The following is a 19,318-nucleotide window of genomic DNA, read 5'->3' on the forward strand; positions in this document are numbered from 1 at the left end:
AGCTCCTGGCCTACCCGGGAGCTTGCACGTTGGGCACACGTGTGGCCACCCCCACGGGTGGGAACAGCAGGCACAACACAGCCACCACTGAATTATTTATTCTGTACATTGTTAGCGCAGCAGAGAGAGCAACCGTGTCTCCAGGCTTCAATTAAAATATCAAGGCGCCCGCACCGTCTGCCCAGCCACATGCCCAGCTCCCACCAAAACTGGCAGGCTAACACCTCCTGGGACACCACAGCACACCCAAGGCCAGCTCGACTGCCCTCCTCTGCTCCCGAACAGCCAAGTCCAATTTCAGGACCATGGACAGTGGCCGCCAGGCTCCTCTGGGGATCTGCCCCTGAAACACCCAACAGAGCTTTCAGGGCTCTGAAAGAGCACTTAGTAAATCAATGACCTGAAAGAGCCTTTCCAGCTCCCCAAAGCGGCCCTGCGACAAGCCTTGCTGGATTCTCAGCCTAACTCCCATTCTCCATCAGCTCTCAGACCATCCCTATAACACTACAGCACATGGCTGGAAGGTCAAGGCCCTCACCCCTGGCTCCTTGACAACTCTAGGAAGGTCACATCACCTCCCTGGGCTCCAGTTTTTTCCCTTGGAAAATGCAAGTGACAGTGGCCAGCCTGTGGTCTCAGGGATTGTCACACCCAATGGAAAGGGATTTTGACAAGGTACAAACCTTGGCCATGCCAGAAGAGGGCTTTTATCTCATACGGGTGGGTTTCTTTGGCCTTCCCACCCTATCCCAACCTGGAAAGCCCTGATTCTAGGGCACAGACTCAGGATGGAGAAAAAGCTGACAGATCCTTCAGGAGCTGGCTGGGTCACAAGCTAACTAGGTCACCCACGAGATTTAATTCAGCAACCCCCGGACTAGAATATGAGGCCGAGTGAAATCAAAGTGGGCGAGCTGAAAAAGAGCAAGAAATTCCAAACACATGCCGCCAAGAGCTGTGGAATGAGCAGAGGCTTCCGGGACAGACAGTGCTGCGGGCTTCCCCTGCTTTCCGGACAAGCCTCAGTTTCCTCACCTGTAGAACAGGGCCAGGACTACCGACTTCCCCACCAGCGACTTACATCACATAACCTACGTGAAACTCCAGACACAGGGCCAGGCATGTAAATTCAACTATTCATTTCGTGAAGCACCTATGAGGTTCCAGGCCCTACAGATAGAACAGAGAAGAAGAGGGACACGACTGTGTCTTTAGAGCGGACACCCAAGTGACCAGTGCTGTTATCCATCAGGATGTCAGGAGAGCTGGCATTTGAGACAGGCCTTCGAAGCAAAGGTGGACTTTCCAAAGCAAAATAAAATGTAGCCAGAAGGTATCATCTCTTTGGGGAAGTGTTTGGCAGTTCTTCCTAAATCTAATCATTCATGCAGCCAAAGAGTCAGCAATCATATATACCAACATTTATAAATATAATATAAATGAACACTTACGTCCACTAAAAGATATATATACAAATGTTCAGGAGAGTTTTATTCCTAATAGCCAAACACTGGCTTCAGCCCAGACGTCCAGCAGGAGCAGACTGGGTAAAGGAATGCTGAACTATTGTGAACAATGAAATATTGTTTGCAATAATTCCAACACAGTGGAATAGTACAGAGTAATGAAGAAGAGAAAATCACCAAAATGTCCAACTATGTGGGGGAATCTCACAGATAATGTGCGTGAAAGAGGCCACAAACAAAAGACTGACTGTACGATTCTGGCTGCGTAAAGCTCAAAACCAAGCAAAACTAATCTACGCTGTTAGAAAGCAGGCTATTGATTAGCCTTGGGGAGAGAGGGATATGGACTCAGAGGAATGTTCTAGAGAATTGAAAATGTTCTGAATCTTTCTGTATCTTGGGGCCATACAGGTATGCATTAGTACACTTACAGAAGTTCATCAAGTAGTGTCCTGAAGTTTGTACTTTACTGTGTATAAGTTATACCTCTTTTTTTTTAATGTAAAGAAAAGATGGACAGAGCATTCTTCAGGGGCTGAGGGAACATCAGAAGCAGAGGCTAGCAGATTGTACATGGCGGGGGAATTGCGGAGGGACCCAGGAGAGTGGACTGGCTGTGGCAGGCGCTGGAGTCAAGGTGGACAAGACAGGCTGCCAAAGCCCCAGGGCTCCTGCCTCCTTCCCCATGCATCCCTCGTGTCCACAGCAAATGGTACCAGTGAGGTCATCTCCCCTCCCTGCCACACTGGATTGCAATCCCAGAGCTGAATTTCCTGGGCTTTGGGAGTTTTCATCCTGAGCAGGAATCAAGCGAAGCCAGAGTCCCCCAGCCTCAGGGCTGCAGTCCAGCTGGGCACCTCTCCCCACCCTGAGTCCTGCGCCCACAGTATCCCCGAGGACACCTGGTTCTGCCTCCTACGCCCCACCTGCCACGTCCACCTTTCCACCCACCCCCCAGAGACACTGTCGCTGTCACTCCCAGGACAACCGCTCCAGTTAAGTAGGGCCCTCCCACTCCTGCACCCCGCCACCCAGCACCCCAACCTTCCCCGCCACGTCTCCTGGTAAAGAGGGTCCCCTGGACGTGCACAGACATGGCCGAGGAGGTGGCTCAGACGCCTCACACACCCCCAGCCACACAAGCCCGCGTGACACAAGCCCACTGGCTCCTCCAGGCAGCTCCAGAGCTGGGGGCCAGGGTCCAGCTTGGCCCTGACTCCCACAACCTGCTACCTGAGGCTGCGTGGATGCCAAGTCAGAACCGGGCACAGGGCTGTCTCTGGGGCCACGCTCCTGGCCATGGGCACTGCCGAGTACAGCCCTCACCCCTCGCTGGCAGGAGTGCAAGAAGTTACACACACACTTGCCCTCTGGCCCAGCACTCATTAGTAGGAATCCCCCTACAGAGATGTGCGAAGTGGCCAATCATAAAGTCCCCCGTCGAGGCTGTTTTATAAAAGTACAAGATCAGAGGCTACCAAGGGTCAGGCCTGAGGAGACAGGAAGCAGGCGGTCCTGGGAGCCACACGCCATGAGCTCACCCAGTGGGGGCTGTAGGTGCATGAAAATGGAGGGGAGAACACGCGTGTGCACACACCCCACACGTTGGTGAACGATGCCTGGAATAGGCTGACACAGCAGGCACGCCCAGGCTGACAGCTCTCTGAGAGGCACACGGGGAGGGGTGGGGCCCCCAGGAGAGGCCAGGGCTGGGGTCCAGCTTGGGCGCCCAGGGGAGACTGGACGCACTCACACGGTGATGCCCTCTCTGACCAGGAAGTCACCCCGAGGGTGCTCCAGGTGCCCTGCAGCCAGCCAGAGGCTCGTTCAGGAGAGAGAAGCATCTTTACAGGAGACCCTCGTGGGCCCCCCACACCCCCTCTCCCCCCATCCACCCCTCTCACCCCACCTGAGATGCTTGGGAAAGAGGCCAGGACTCAAAGTCAGGGGAGCCCAGCACTGGGGGCGGGGGTCCCCGGTCTGGTGCTGGGAGGAGAGAGGAGGGGGTCTGGGTCCAGGCCCGGGGGAGGGGGAGGGAAGGCAGGGGAGGGGCTCTCCCCTGTGAGTGTGGTGTGCTCCCCTAATTGACTTTGTGTCTGTGTCACCAGAGTACTTAGGACCATCTTAGAAACCACTTAAGCAATTTAAAATAATCAAAGTACTTAGAACGCACTTAACATTTCCTCACACTTCAGGCTTCCCATAAACCCCTTCCAGCTGCCACCGGAGGGGCCCCCCGCCCCCGCAGTCAAGAGCGGCCCCTGCAGGGAAGGCAGGTGCCTGGTCTGCCCCAGCCCCGCACCCAGGTGGACAGCACAGCCAACCCCACGGGCACGCCGGGCTCCCCCACCCACCTCTCACTCTCACCACCGGGTCTCTGCCTGGAATGCCTTCCCCTGCCCTCCAGCACGCCGCCAACCTAGCTAATTGTCTCCTGGCTGTGCGTCTCAGCTAGTTGTCCTCCTACAGGAAGCCTTCCCTGGTTTCTCCCCCCAGGCGGGTCAAGGGGCCCCTCTCACCCAACCTGAGGGCACCTAGCCCGCCCCCATTAGAGCACTCGCGTCTGTCACTGAATCACTGCCCATTTAACTCCCAAGCTCAGGTTCTCTGCCCAGACTTCATGTTCCTAGAGCATGGCACAGTCTGCACAAAGCAGGGGGCCCTGAGGTTTGTTGAGCAAAACAAGGAATCCAACCATGACTTCACAGGTGGTGTCAGAGGGGACACTCCTCCTCTGGATGGAACTGGAGCCCAGTCAGGCTGTGGCCACCCTGGACACACCACAGGCTACACCCTGGGCCAGCTTGACTGATTCCTCACCACCACCATCATCCCTGTTTTACACATAAGGGCACCCCAGCTCAGAGAGATCCAGCAATTGGCCCAAAGTTGCACAATGAGAACACAGCAGACCCAGGAGGGGCAGCTCTAAATGCAGGTCCAGGAAGCCCCCAGGGACCTGATAAAATAAGACTCCACACCCTGAGTGTCTCCTAACAGGGCTGGCTCAGGCCCAGGCAGCCCGGGAACACCTGTGTTAACAAGGCCCTGGGGATCCCAGCGGTGAGGCTGGTTAGGAAACCAGTGTCCTGGCACAGAATGTGGGGAGCAATGTGGCAGCCTTGGGAAGAGTAAAAGAGGCATATTGCCCAGGAGTCTGTACTTCCGCTCCTGGGTGAGACCCACGAGAAACGCTCCAAGAGCACAAGGAGACACTGGCAAAGAGAGAGCCACACAGAGAACATCAGTCACATCAGGGAACTTGCCCAGGTGACCACACGGAACAGAAGTGGGCACTGTCCCAGTGGAGAGCTACGCGGCAAAGGCAAACAAAGCAAACCTCAGAGGGATTCCCGGTGGTCCAGTGGTTAGGAATCTGTCTTCCAACGCAGGGGACGCAGGTTTGATCCCTGGTCAGAGAACTAAGGTCCCACATGTCATGGGGTGACTGAGCCTGCGTGCTCTAGAGCCCTTGAACCACAACGAGAGAGTCTGTGTGCCTCAACAAAAGACCCTGCCTGACACAGCCAAATAAATAAACATTTTTAAAAACAGGCAAACCATGGAGCAGTATGACATTACTCGCCCATAGAACACACATAGTATGGTCCTGTATCCATCATCCTTACTGCATGCAAAACAGAACCAAGTATCATTTATGGAGAGATAGACGTATATGTGGGCTTCCCTGGTAGCTCAGCTGGTAAAGAATCTGCCCGCAATGTGGGAGACCTGGGTTCAATCCCTGGGTTGGGAAGATCCCCTGGAGAAGGGAAAGGCTACCCACTCCAGTGTTCTTCCCTGGAGAATCCCCACGGACAAAGGAGCCTGGTGGGCTACAGTCCATGGGTAGCAGAGTCGGACACGACTGAGTGACTAAGCACACATACATATTTTTTTTTTTTCCAACTGCACAGAAATTAAAGGAATTAAAAACAACTCATCCAGGAGAAGGTTGGGGGCTATCTCTGAGGAGAAAGAAGAGGAGTGGGAGGAGACATAAGCCAGGGCCTCTGATTATATTTGCAATGTTTTCTTTCTTAAAAGGAAAAGTTTTGACACAATTAGAGTAAAATATCAATATTTGACCAAGCCAGGGGCAGTTCATTATTTTATTCTCTATAATTTCCCATATGCTTGAAAGAGTACATTATTAAAATATATGATGCCTGCTGCGAGAGGGAAATCCCTTCCTGCCAGACCCACATGAAGGATGCCATTCATCTTTAATGAAATAAACGGGGCTCTTTGTGCGAGCTGGGGGCACCCCACTTCCCTGCACCCCACTTTCCGCTGGTCTCCTCTCTGAAGTGAGCTAACCCCGAAAGCCACATCCCTCAGAGCCCCACCACCCAGGCCTAAACCTCAAATCTCCCACCCTGAATTCACTCCTAAGGGTTAAGCATTGCTGTCTTCCTGCCCCTCTGAAGGGGGGCCACCCTGGAGGCGAGAGGAGGGGGCGGAGGACGGGAAGGGGAGAGGAGGGGGCGGAGGACGGGAAGGGGAGAGGAGGGGGGAGGGAGAGGAGGGGGGAGGGGGAGGAAGGGGAGGAGAGAGGAGGGGAGAGGAGGGGGGAGGGGGAGGAAGGGGAGAGGAGGGGGGAGGGAGGGGGGAGGGGAGAGGAGGGGGGAGGGGGAGGAAGGGGAGGAGAGAGGAGGGGGAGGAGGGGGAGGGGAGAGGAGGGAGGGAGGGGGAGGAGCAGGGAGAGCCGCAGGCCTCGCCTCACACATGCGCACAGGGTACCCCCCACCACAGCTACGGTCCCTTCAGCACCTCTGGGTACAAGGCCCGGTGCTGGCCGCTCTACAGCCATCCAAGTCATCGCACAGACCGGAAACTAGGCTCGGAGAGGTTATGTGCCCTGCCAAAGGTCACCGAGCAGTCTGTGGCAGAACCGGGATATTTCCCTTCAGAAGCAGGCCCACACGCCTGGGCCTGGCCTGGCCTGGCCTCCCCACAGCCCTGGGAAGGGCGCAGAGGCAGCCCCAGTTGCCCGCAGGCCAGCAAAGTGGAGCCCTGACCGTGGCCAGGCCTACTTCCAAGGGACCTTCTGGAGCTCTGTCGGGGGTGCCCTGCGTCAGAGGAGGGGAGCCTGCGTGGGTCGGGCGTGAGGTGGCTGGGCGTCCAGGGTGGGCGCTAGGCAGGGGGTCTCGCGGCCAGGAGCAGGTGGGCTTGGCGGCCGCTTCCAGCTCCTGCCTGAACCACAGGGCCCGGAATGAGGCCGCTCCAGCTCACCTGGTGAGACAGCCAGAGAGAGTCCAGAAGGGACCGGGAGGGAGAGGAGGAGGACATGGAGGAAAACAGAACGACAGACACAGGATGAGGCAGAGAGCCGCACACAGGGACAGAAAGAGGGCCTCAGACTTAAGGGCGTCCCTGCTCCCTCGCCCAGCGACCGAAGGCGGAGCCTGCATCTCGTCATCCCAGGGCCTCTGAGCCAGAGGCAAGCGTAAAGGTCAATGGGAATATAAAGTAGAATTTGCCTTCTTTTCATTTTCTCAGTCATAAAAATGCTAGTTTAATAAATTGGGGGGGGGGGAGGTACTGAGAAGCACACAGTCCATTCCAGGATGTGCAGGGGGAAGTGTGCTGGATTTACCCCCTCAGCCCTGTGAGCCCCGCCCCTGCCCCCAGGGCAGGGTCAGTTCCCCAACACCTGGTCCCAAGGCTGGCAGGCTCCCTGACTTGTCTGTCTGTCTTCAGGCCAGGCCGGAGAAGGCAATGGCATCTCACTCCAGTACTCTTGCCTGGAAAATTCCATGGACGGAGGAGCCTGGTGGGCTGCAGTCCATGGGGTCGTGAAGAGTCAGACACAACTGAGCGACTTCACTTTCAATTTTCACTTTCATGCATTGGAGGAGGAAATGGCAACCCACTCCAGTGTTCTTGCCTGGAGAATCCCAGGGACGGGGGAGCCTGGTGGGCTGCCGTCTATGGGGTGGCACAGAGTCGGACACGACTGAAGCGACTTAGCAGCAGCAGCAGCTTCAGGCCAGGCACTGGGGATGAGGGGATGACCAAGAAAGAACCACCCTAATCCTGCCCTCGACATGCTGGTGAACTTCAGGGAGACCCACAAGTGCCACAGGAGAGACCCCCCCCCCACCATGTACCCCAGGATTTCAGCCCTTGGGGGGTCAGGAAAGTCAAAGACATCCAAAGGATGTTGAGTCAGCACTTGGAGGAGTCCGACTCTGCCCATCAGACCCCAAGAAGGGCATTCGAGGAGGAGGGCCTGGTCCAGGCATAGTCACGGAGGTGGGCTTTGGAAAGCCTGGCCCACAATCCAGGAAGGCCCAGGGTGGAGCCTGGACCCCGGGGAGTGAGCTGAGTGCTCCTGCAGGGAAGGCTCCAGGTTAAGGACCAGGGTCAGAGCCCACTTAATCCCACGATGTCGGCTCGCAGAGGGCAGCCAACGACGCAAGGCTGCACAGTGAGTCAGCAGCACAGCCAGGCCCAGAGTGAGCCAGGCCCAGGACGCAGGCCCCTGAGCTGTGGAAGGCTTCTGGTAAGGGGACCCTCAGCCCTCCCCCGAGGGCTACCCTCACCCTACCATCCCCCTCACCTAACAGTGTGAGAGTTGAGAGAACCCCAGGACCATCTCGCGGGGAGACCTGGGTGCACTCACCAGTCATGCCTCAGCCAAAAGCCAGTGACCTGCCCCTCCGCCCCACAGAGCCCGCACCCCGCCCTGGCTCAGCCCACACACCCCCCAGAGGCCCCCTGGATGCTGACAGCAGAAGAGAACAAAACGATTGACCCTACTGTGCGCCCACCGTGCTTTCAGCTGCCCATTCTTATCACTCAACATCTGCACCCTGAAAGGTAGTGACTCTACCCATTTTACAGATGGATGGTGAGGTCCAGAGAGGCTGAGTGATCCAGGGGCCAGGATCTGAGGGACCTACTGTGTGGCTGCATCTACGGCCGTTGCTGTGGGCTGCCCCTCATGACCAGGGACTCAGCTAGTATCCAGAATCTCCATGCCAGGTACCGCCCTGAGCACTTTCTGTGTATTCCTCACGTAACCCTCACAGGGCCCTGTGAGGCGGGGGCAACAAGGGTCTCCACCTTATAGACAGGGAAACTGAGGCACACAGAGGTGCCTCTCACGTGATGAATGGCAGGGCAGGAGTATGAACCAGGCCATCTGGCCCAGGGCACAGGCTCTAACCACCGACTGCTACTTCCCCTGGGGGTCCCCACCCGCCTCCCTCTAGTCTCCAGCTCTGCTGTCCTCAGGCCAGCAGGGGGTGGGTGAGGAGAGCCGGGAAACGCAGGGGGAGGAGTTGGGAGAGGGACCAGGGGCTTGGCAGTGGGTGGCAGCAAGGGAGAGCCCCGGGGAAGCACACGTCTCCCACACGGAGGGCCCTGTCCTTATGTCTCCCCATCGCCTCCGCAGCTTCACAAGGACTGGTCAGGAACCACTTTCCTGTCTTACAGGTGAGGGTACTGAACTCCTGGGAGAACCAGTGACTTGCCAAGGTCACCAAAGTCCTGGTGTGCCCCCCACACACAATACCCTTTGTAAACAGAAGGAACAGGAGGTGGGTTTTGAGCTTCCTTGGTCCTCCCCTCCCTGCCCCCGGCTCGCTGGGTCCTCCTGCTTGAGCTCCTGGGTCAACAACAAAGCACAGTCTTGCCCCAGGGCCTTTGCACTTGCTGTTCCCTGCACCACTCTTTCTCCAGATAGCCATAGGACAACCCTCTCCACTCAAGTTTATGTCCCCTCTTCAAAAAGTCCACTCCTCAGGTACACACTGCTATATTTAGAATGGACAACCAACAAGGACCTACTGTATAGCACATGGAACTCTGCTCCATGATATGTGGCAGCTTGGATGGGAGGGGGGTTTGGGGAGAATGGCTGAGTCCCTTTGCTGTTCATCTGAAACTATCACAACACTGTTAATCAGCTATACCCCAATACAAAATAAAAAGTTTAAAGAAATAATAAGTTCACCTCCAGCCATCCTCTCTCAATGGGCACTCCCACCCGCCATGGCTCTCCAGCCACTTCCTGGCTTTGTCCTGCAGGGAACTGCTCCCCTCTGACAATTACACATTTGCGTGTTTTACCTGTTCACTGCCTGCCTTACCTTCAAACACGGAAACCCTCAAGGGTCAGGCCCCCATCTGCTTTGTTTCCTGGTGGATAAAGTTGCTTAGCGTGGCAGTTCTCCACCTGAGTTGCACATGAGTATCAGCTGGGGAGCCCAGGCCCCATCTCATATCAATTAAACCTGAATTCCTGCAATGAGGCTCGGATACCCGGGTATTTTACACTCCCCAGCTGATTCCAAAGTGCAGCCAGATGGAGACCACCGTGCCAGCAGAGCGAGGCCTGGAGGAGATGTTTCAGTACAGATTCAGTGAGTGAATCAATGAACGAGTGAGTGAATGAATGGATTCTTTTTTAAAATATGTATTATTTATTTATTTATTTATTTAGCCACGCCAGGTCTGAGCTGCAGCACTCAGGATCTTTACTCTTCGCTGTGGCAGGCAGGATCTCTTTTTTCAGTTGTGGCATGAGGATTCTTTAGTTGCAGCATGTGGGATCTAGTTCCCTGCCCAGGGATCAAACCCGGGCCCCCTGCCTTGGGAGCAAGGAGTCTTAGACACTGGACCACCAGGGGAGTCCCCAGTGAGTGGATTCTTACACATGGGTCAACCAAGGTCCAGATCAGGGACAGGGAGCCAGAAACCAGTAGTCATAAACTTGAGTTTCCCCAGGTTCAGCCCCTCCACAGTGTCACTCACCTCCTTCCAGCGCATCTCCAGGAAGTCGACCCAGATGCCCTGAAAAGCCTCCACCCCTCTTTCTATTCCTCATAATGAGCCTGTTTGCCGGCCCAGCGACCAGGGCTGAAACCATCCTGCTTCCACCCCCAAACTTCCCATATTCAGACAGGTCTTGCAACCCAAGGGTGCACCGGGGAGGAAGTGGGCTCTAGAGGGTGCTGGGTGGGCGGGAGCGCTCCCTGGAGAAGGCAGACAGAACAGGATTCCCGGACACCGAGGAGGGCTCAGCGCATCTGTCCAGCAGCCTGCCGAGCCTGCCAACAGGTCTGCAGATGCAGACCGGGCCCCAGGGCTCCTCACCAGCTGGAGGCCCAGGAGTCCAGTGCTCCCAGGTGACTATGACGAGCCGCCAGGCTTGAGAGCTACCGGGGCAATGCACCCAGTACCCTGGTGCCCCACCCGCGGGGAGGGTCGCACCGCCCCCTGGGGCCGTGTTTCCCTCTCCTCACCCAGCTGCCCGCTCTGTTCAGGCCTGGGCCTGACCCTGGGTCCTGAGGGCCCCTCCCCAGACTCCCACCACAAAGGGACACCTAGGGTTTGGGGAAGGAGAGTCTGTAACAGCAGAGAGGGGCTGGTCCTCCCCCCGGGGGAACAGCCCCTGCCGGTCACCCTTCCCACACCTCCTCTACGCCGCCTCCCCCTTCACCCCCAGTGTCTGGTAACACCAGCACCCCCTAAGCACCTGCTAAAGGCTTTGCTCCATCATCTCTGCTGCCAGGTGAGGGCTGCACACTCCTCTACAGACGCATAAACTGAGGCTCAGCAAGGCCTGCACACTGAGGATGGGCCAGGTCCCACCGAGCCTACGTGATGGCCAAGAGAAAGGAGGGCAGAGTGGTAGAAAGGTAAAAGTGGTGAAAAGTGGTAACAAGAGGCAGCCGCTGGGACTCCTCCCCCAGCTCCCCCACTGACCAGCCAGGTGACCTTCAGGAAGCAGCTTAGCTTCTCCGCCTCGGTCCTGCATCTGTGAAATGAGGATAGCGCCACACGCCTACCCTGGGTAGGTGCTATGAGGTCTGGGGCAGACCCTGACGCAGGAAGTGTGCCGTGTGGATGCTGGGATTACTGTACCCCAACAGCCTCTTCAGGAGAACCCCTCATTCACTCTTCACACATTTGCGGAGCGAGACTTCTTGGGACAAATCTCTAATAACAGCCAACAGTAGGACATGGGGGTACCTTTTAACAGGGAACAGAACCTTAAGTGAAAGGGATTCCATAGAGGAGCTGGATGTACCTGGAGGGTGGAAAAGGCCCTGATGCTGGAAAAGACTGAAAGCAGGACGAGGACAGAGGATGGGATGGTTGGGTGGCATCACCGACTCGATGGACATGAGTCTGAGTAAACTCCGGGAGATGGTGATGGACAGGGAGGCCCGGCGTGCTGCGGTCCATGGGATTGCAGAGTTGGACATGACTGAGCGACTGAACAGTAACATCGAAACACAACCAGGCATCCTGTGCAGTGTCCCTGGGGGCTCAGCGGTTAAAGAATCCGCCTGCAGGGCAGGACACCTGTGTTCGATCCCTGGGTCAAAAAGATCCCCTGGAGAAGGAAATGGCAACCCACTCCAGTGTTCTTGCCTGGAGACTCCCGTGGACAGAGGAACCTGGTCGCTATAGTCCATAGGGTTGCAAAGAGTCTGACATGCCTTAGTGACTAAACAACAACAAACACGTCTAGGTGGCCCAGAGGTCACCACAGTGGTGGGCACTGGTAGGCAACGGTGGGCAGTGACTGGACCCCACGGCAAGGCGAGCTCAGCTACACTCACCCCCACAGCCAGAGGCTCACACAGGCTCTGCAGACCGGGCCACCCCGCTGTCATCGCAGAGTCTGGGGAGACCTGGGAGCTGCACATGCCCTGCTCTCCATGAGTCCATTCAGCTAAGATTTCCCAAGGGCACCCATGGGCCTAGCCTCCACTGGGGTCCTGTAGGTGCTGCTTACAGGCCAGCAGGGCTCAGCTGAAGGCGCCTGTCCCCTCAGTTCCGAGAGTGTAGCTCAAGAGCAATCCTAGACAGTACGTACATGAACAGGCACGGCTGTGCGTCCATAAGAGCTTACAGACACTGAAATTTGAATTTTGCATAATTTTCCTGTCATGACTTGTTGCTTTTTTTTTTTTTTCAACCATTTGAAACACAGAAACCATTCTCAGCTCATGGGTTATGCAAAAACAGGCAGCAGGCCAGAGGAGAAGCCAAGAGAAACAGGAAAACAAAGAAACACGAACATGACGACAACAAACTGTGGTGAAGGTCATGAAGGGGAAGATGTGAAGATAAGATAGAATAACTGGGGGGGTGGAGGGTGTTCCTCTGAAGACAGTCCACTGAAACTCTAGGTTGAATAAGAAGGATCCAGCCTCAGAGTAGGAGGAGGACATTCCAATGTCCCGCTGTAGAGGGGGAAGCAGGGGCGAAGGCCCTGTGGTGGGAAAACAGTACGGTGTTTTCAAGGAACGTAAAGAAATCAGTAGGACTGGTGCAGAGTGCACCCAGGAGAGGCTGAAAGATGTGGTCAGGGCACCAGGTATCACAGGGCCTCTCAGACTGGCCAGCAGCGTGGAAGTTTGCATTTTAATCGAAAAGCAACACAAAGCCAACAAAAAGTGTAAGTGAGAGGTGAGCTGGTTGGATTTGACCTTGAGGAAGATCATTCTGGCCACTGAGCAAAGGTTTGGCTGTGGAAAGACCTGTTTGGAAGCAGGGAGAGGAGAGCGAGGCTTCAGCAGGGTCCAGGTGACACCACCCAGGCCACGGTGGCGGGGAGTCCCCAGCACACGTTCACAAGGACAGCCCGCAGGGTGTGTGACCGCACGCTGAGGGAGGTCAAAACGCCACCGAGGTTTCTGCCTGGGCCCTGGAAAGACGAAGCTGCCTTCACGGCAGACAGGCAGGCTGCAGAAGAGGGGGCGGGCCCTCTCCAAAGTTACTCCTGCTTGTGCAGTGAAAACATTTTGAAGACACAAATGCCACGTCCTCAACAGAGCATCGGTATCAGCTGAGCCACAGCGTCTCCCCTTGGCTGGCCTGGTGAGCCAAGTACCAGGCAGGCTGCTTTCTCTAACACACTGTCGTGTCGTATCTCAGTTGTGTCTGACTCTTTCACGACCCCATGCACTGTAGCCCACCAGGCTCCTCGGTTCGTGGGATTTTCCAGGCAAGAATACTGGAGTGGGTTGCCATTTCCTCCTCCAGGGGATCTTCCCAACTCAAGGATTGAACCCACGTCTCCTGCATCAGTGAACGGATTCTTCACCACTGCGCCACCTGGGAAGCCTAAGCACCCCAAACCCTCACAGCACTTCCATCCCCAGGAGGGACAGGCCCTCGCAGGCCAGGCTGGCGTGGCACACAGAGGGCCAACGTCTCTCCTAGGAAGCGGGGCACCTGCCCCCCCCTGCTGGCTGGCATCCCCTCCACCCTCTCTCCTGCTGGCCCCTTCCTGTCCTCCCTCCACTCCAGCCCATCCCCAATGCTCAGGCCCCCCCTGTGGTGACAGCAGAAAACCTTCATTATCTGCCAGTCAAGCTGGCCACTCAGTCTCCACACTGCACAAGGCCTAGCAGATGGTGGGGCCTCTCCAGGATCAGCCTCAAAGGTCACCGTCTGTCCCTGCCCACCGGGTCCAGCCTCTTCCACATCGACAGAGTCCCTCATGCTGACTTCAAGTCCGGCTACAAGCTGTGCAGTGACATTTCCTGCGGGCTGACTGTGTGCCAGGCACCAACCAGACAAGTCTTTTCTGGACATTAACCCTTAATTCCCACACCTGGCTGAGGAGACCACTATCACCCCCATTTTACAAAGGAGGAAATTGAGGCATTTGCCAAGGTGGCAAAAGTTGTCTGGCCCCAGTGTCCAAATCCTTTTTTTTTAATTTATTTACTTATTTGGTGCTGCTGGGTCTTAGTTGCAGCACTCAGTATCTAGTGCCACAACCAGGGATCGAACCTGGGCTCCCGCATGAGGGGTGCAGAGTCTCAGCCACTGGACCACTGGGAAAGTCCCTCCAGTGTCCAATTTCTTAATCATGATGCTAGCTCACATTTCCATCTTCAAGCCTCAGTTTTTTTTTTTCCCTCCACTTCAAAAATGAGGGACTCAATGCAATTATTTCTGGATCCTTCTGAGCTCTTATAGTTCAAGGATTTGAAAAATGCTTTCTTCCAGGGCACTTCCTATGTTCTTTCTCCCCCCAGAAATATTGCTTTCAGGAAAAGATTGGATTGGCTCATTCATACTATGGTGTAAATGACTGATATGGTGATTAGATGTGGTGGGCATGGTGAGGTAACTCTGGTGGCACAGATTCAAACCCAGACCTGACTGCTTTCAGAACCTGGGCTGTCCCCACAACATGATACCACACAAGCCACTTCCTCTGGGTTAGGCTCTCCTCCAAAATGTATTCCTCACCTCCATCAATATTCCCTGTCCTAGGAGAATGGAGCCAAAATGAAGATGAAGGAGGGGGTGCAAATAGGAGGGTAAAGGATACAAGCTGTCAGACCCACGACTCCCCAAAGTCAGGGCTTCTGATCTCGAATGCAGGCCTAGGTTCGAGGCCCACGTCCAGCCCTGTGGCTCTGACCCCCAGCCCTGCCCTATCATTCAATCAGGGCTCCGTGTCCACTGCTGTTGGATGGACGTTGCCCCTCCCAGCTCTGGCAGGTGTGAGTTTTGTCCATACCCCGGCCTCGATGGAACTCTGCTAGCATTCTCCCAGCAGGAAATCACCCTCTCTGAGATGTGCGCCAGAAATCTACCTCGTGGAGGAAGGAGAGGGCTGGAACCACAGCCTCTGGGGGAGTTTCCAGCAGGCCCCACTAGCAGCCTTGGCACAGCAGTGCCCTCTGCCCTCTGAAACGGACACCTGACACCGCAGCTTCCCCAGCCCCAGAGGCCCCTCCCTCACCCTCTCCTGCTTGAGGCTCTGCTCCTGACCTCCCTCCCCAAAGTTCAATCTTTTTGCCTCTGTAAATGGCTTTTCAGTTTCTCGCCCAGCCTCATTTCTATCAGTTTAATTATTGAGGAGCCCTCTTGTCGCCAGCCTGGAACATTAACGCTGTTAAAAGGGACCCAGGGACTTAGGACCACAGCCAGCTGTCTCCTTCTGGCTCTCTCCACGTCCCCCCCACCACTCCCCCACTTTCCTTTCCCAAGAGCCCCCTTCTGTTCCCCCCCTTCCTTCTCCCATCTCCAAGCCTCTCCCTCCCAGTCCCAGCTCATTCTCTGCGAGCCTGGGGGTCTCCTGACTCCCACCCCCACCCACTCCTCTCCCTGTGATCTCAGGAGGTGCAGACAAAACGGAGGCCACAGTCACACTCGTGTGTGACCAGATGGGCTGGGGAAAAGGAACACCCGAGGCCCTCCGGCAGGTGAGGCCCTTTGGCCCCAGGCCTCCTCACCCGAGACCTTTCCATCTTGGGAGGGGTCAGCTCAAAAGTCGCAGCCCACTCCCGCAGGGGACCTCCCAGAACCCGCTTCAAGGCCTGATGCTGACAGCAGCCCTTCTTAGACCCTTTGTCCAGTGACACCTCTCAGCCCCTTTGATCTCTCCCACCTCCCTATAAAGAGGGTACTAGCTCCGCCCGGGAGATGGTGGACAGGGACCCTCACCTATGTCCTACCTCCAAGGGCCTGATCATGTTGTTTTAACATTTTTACAACACGCTTTTTAATACTTATTTTTATCTGTTGTATTTCATTTGGCTGTGCCAGGTTTGGGTTGTGGCACATGGAATCTTCCATTGTCTTTGCAGCATGTGGAATCTTTAGTTTCAACTTGCAAACTCTTAGTTGTAGCATATGGGATCTAGTTCCCTGGCCAGGGATGGAACTGGGGCCTCCTGCGTAGGGAGCTCGGAGTCTTAGCCACTGGACCACCAGGGAAGTCCTTATAAAACACATTCTAAAATACCCAGAGTCACCAAGGTGTTTAGTAAAAGCTCAGAAGAGGACACTGCAGCAGCCCACCTGTGGTCTGGCCTTCTCATAGGTGGGGGATTGTACCCGCTCAGATAGGTGGGCCTCTGCTCCATGACACCTGCTGGCCCAGGTCACCTCCCCTCCCAACACCACCGGGGCAGGCAGGCTGAAATGATGACTCAGCTGGCCCAAACCTCAGTAGGCCCAGGGCTGGGACCCCTGAGCCCTGCTGCCCGTCCCCCTGGGTCTGTCCTCCTCACTACAGAATTGGGTGGAGGGGCTGGACCAGGTTCCCAGTCCCCACCCCACCCCACCAATGAATGACCACGGGCAACACTGCTCCCCAGGGGTTGTTCAAACTGTCCACTGGCAAGGCAAAGTTTCCTTCAAGTCTCCTACTGCATCATGATTTTGCATCCTTCATGATGTATTTGTTTTTAAAATTAAAATAGTGTCTTCATCCAGATCATTAAGCAAACCCAGCACTCCAAGGAAGAAGGCCCAAAGTCAAGACTGCACAGCACCCGTGGCCCAGACCAGACCGTGGCAAAGTTCCAACCCTGCCCCGCTAGACAGGACAGCCAATACAGAGACACTCACACCATTCATCCCTACTTCTACCCCAGGCTTCCCAGAAATGCCCCCAAATACTAATGTATCATGGGACTGGGCAAATGGGTTCCAGAAAAGGCCCAGGAGAGAGGGCTCCAGCCTCAGCACTTCCCAACCTGCATGAGGCCAAGCAGCCTCTCTGTGCACTCCCCAACTCTGGAGACTTTGAGGAGACAAGGAGCCAACTCCAGAGGCCAAGAATCTAACAGGAGAGTGAAGGAGGGACGCAGAGGCGCCCTTTACGCCTCCCTTCCTCCTCCCTCACCCTATTCTCTTTCTCTCTCTCTCTCTCTCTCTCTCTCTCTCTCTCTCTCTCTCTCTCTCTCTCTCACACACACACACACACACACACACACACACACACACACACAGAGCAAACGAGGAGGCTCCCGGAGAGGAGCGGGCATATAATTATTGGTAAAATGCTTGTAATGTTTTTCTCTCTACCCGGTAGCTTTCAGTTGTTTTAGCAGCTTAGCGAAGCACTTGGCTCCAATTGAATTGCAAATCAGCAGCTCCTGCCCCAGGAAGAGAGGAAGGGGGAGGCAGAGAGGGGGCAGGGAGGGACTCCAGAAGGGAGAAAGGTGTGCGAGGAAGAGGGGCAGAAGGAAGGAAGGAGCTGGGGAAGCTCCGCTGGGGACCCAGGGCATCAGAGACGGGACCACCCGCTTCTCCAGGCCTTCCCCATCTGCAGATCCAGTCGCTGTGGGCTGAGAGCTAATGCCTCATGCAAAAAACCAGGACACATTTTCTAACTATAATCCTGAGGTGGAGCGGGAGGGCCACACGGGGCTTTCTCAACTACCCAGAAGAAAAAAACAGATCTTTCTTGGGAATTGCAATTATTGGAAAACAATGTCAAAACAAAAGTCTTGCTTTTTCTCCCTGGCAATCTCCAACATTCACACTTCCAGTCTATGTCTATCTTTTAACCTGTGTACCTTTCTATCTACCTATATTTCTGTCCATCCATCTGTCTGGGGTTTTTTTATATCTCTGTCCTCCCCTCTCTTCCTCCCTCCTGTTGTTCACCAGCACTTCCTTTCCCTCCTGGTTCAGAATTCCCTGCAGAGGAGCAGAGTTGATCAAAAGGCTGCCTGCAGCAGGGACCTTCTCTCTGACCACAGGCAGGTCAGCCGCAAATTCTCACACACCACTGTGCGTATTGGGGAGGAGGGGACACACTCTCTCCCTGGGATTCAGGAGGAGAAGAGGAGAAAGGAGCTGGGCAGGCACTAACCTTGAAGAGGCGAAGGATGTTGGCCACCATGATGGAGACGGAACTCCCGGAAGCACCAATGACGCCCACCACGCGCTCCGGTTTGGTGATGATGGGCGGGCCGCCACTGCCACAGCGGACCTCTGTGCCGTCCTTCTCGATGAGCGCCTGCACAAAGGTCAGCGACTGCTCCAGGGCATGGGTGTCCCTGGAGCAGGTGTCCAGAATGCGGGCGCCCAGCGTGATGTTGGGCAGCAGGTCCGGGTCATTGTTGATGCGATCCAGAGCAAATAGCATGGCCTCCAGCCGGTGGATGCCCTTCTCCTTCTTGAGTTCTCCGCAGGCCTTGCCCTCTGAGCCCCGGCCATGCACTGGGAACAGGCCTCCCAGAGTGATGTCCCCGTCTATGCGGATGGAATTCATGTGGGGGTGGCCTTTGGGCTTCCCCAGGGAGGAAGGCACCCAGGGCCCAGAAAGGCTGAGGAGCAGGCAAAGGGGCAGCTGGGCCCACCACCAGCCCCAGCCCCTCTTCCCAGGCATCTCGGAAATCCCTAGAGACCCATGAATGGCAGGCCTCGCTCCTAGCCTTGGCGGGCCCCAGGCCCCACGGCCTGGACGAGCATGGGCACAGCGGCCCCCCAGTCTCTCCAGAGCAGCGTCAGCAGCAGGGTGGCTGAGGGCGGCTGACGGGCGGAACCATGCTGGTGCTCCTCGGTCCCGGAGACAGGCGACACTCAGACAGCAGGGAGGAGCTGGGACGCAGCAAAGCTCTGGTCTTCGTCCCCACGTCCCACAGGCCTATTCTCGGTGGATGACCGTGAAAGGTGGAGAGTGCTCCTAGCTTGGGCAGATCTTGGCATCAAGGAGAAAACAGCTCCAGGGCTCTCCTCTTACCAGCCTGAGAAAGAGAGAGAGGGAATCAGAGAAGCCCGAGGAGACATTAGCTGTTCGCATCTCTCATCAGGAGCCTGGGAGCAGGAGATGCTGGAGGCTGTGGTCAGAGACGCCACAGGCCTCCTGAACTTGGCTTCCTCTCCCCTGCCGCTCGACTTTGGTGCAAATGAGAGAACTGAAGGCAGAAACTGGGTCATGTCTCAAGGTTCCTGGTGCCCACTGCCATCAGACCAGAGGCCTCAGAGAACACACTCCCCAGGGGACCCCCGGAGGCTTAGGAAGAAGAGGGGTCTCCTCTCAACAGGCACCCACGGGAAGGAGCAAGCACGCAAAAACCGGCCCCGCTGGACACAACCCATTTCAGAGATGGGGACACCGAGGCCCA

General features: G+C 56.0%; 1 protein-coding gene across 1 annotated transcript in view; it reads right to left on the reverse strand.

Moving 5' to 3' along the window:
• GRM4 (glutamate metabotropic receptor 4) overlaps positions 1–19,318 on the reverse strand; it is a 111,382-nt gene that overhangs the window by 82,297 nt on the left and 9,767 nt on the right. Inside the window, exon 2 of the mRNA XM_061146057.1 lies at positions 18,061–18,937. Coding sequence (XP_061002040.1) covers positions 18,061–18,579 — 519 coding nt within the window. The 5' untranslated portion in view covers positions 18,580–18,937. The remainder of the gene's footprint in view (positions 1–18,060; positions 18,938–19,318) is intronic.

Source organism: Dama dama, chromosome 7 (assembly GCF_033118175.1).
Source record: "Dama dama isolate Ldn47 chromosome 7, ASM3311817v1, whole genome shotgun sequence".
In the NCBI taxonomy this organism is placed as follows: Eukaryota; Metazoa; Chordata; class Mammalia; order Artiodactyla; family Cervidae; genus Dama; species Dama dama.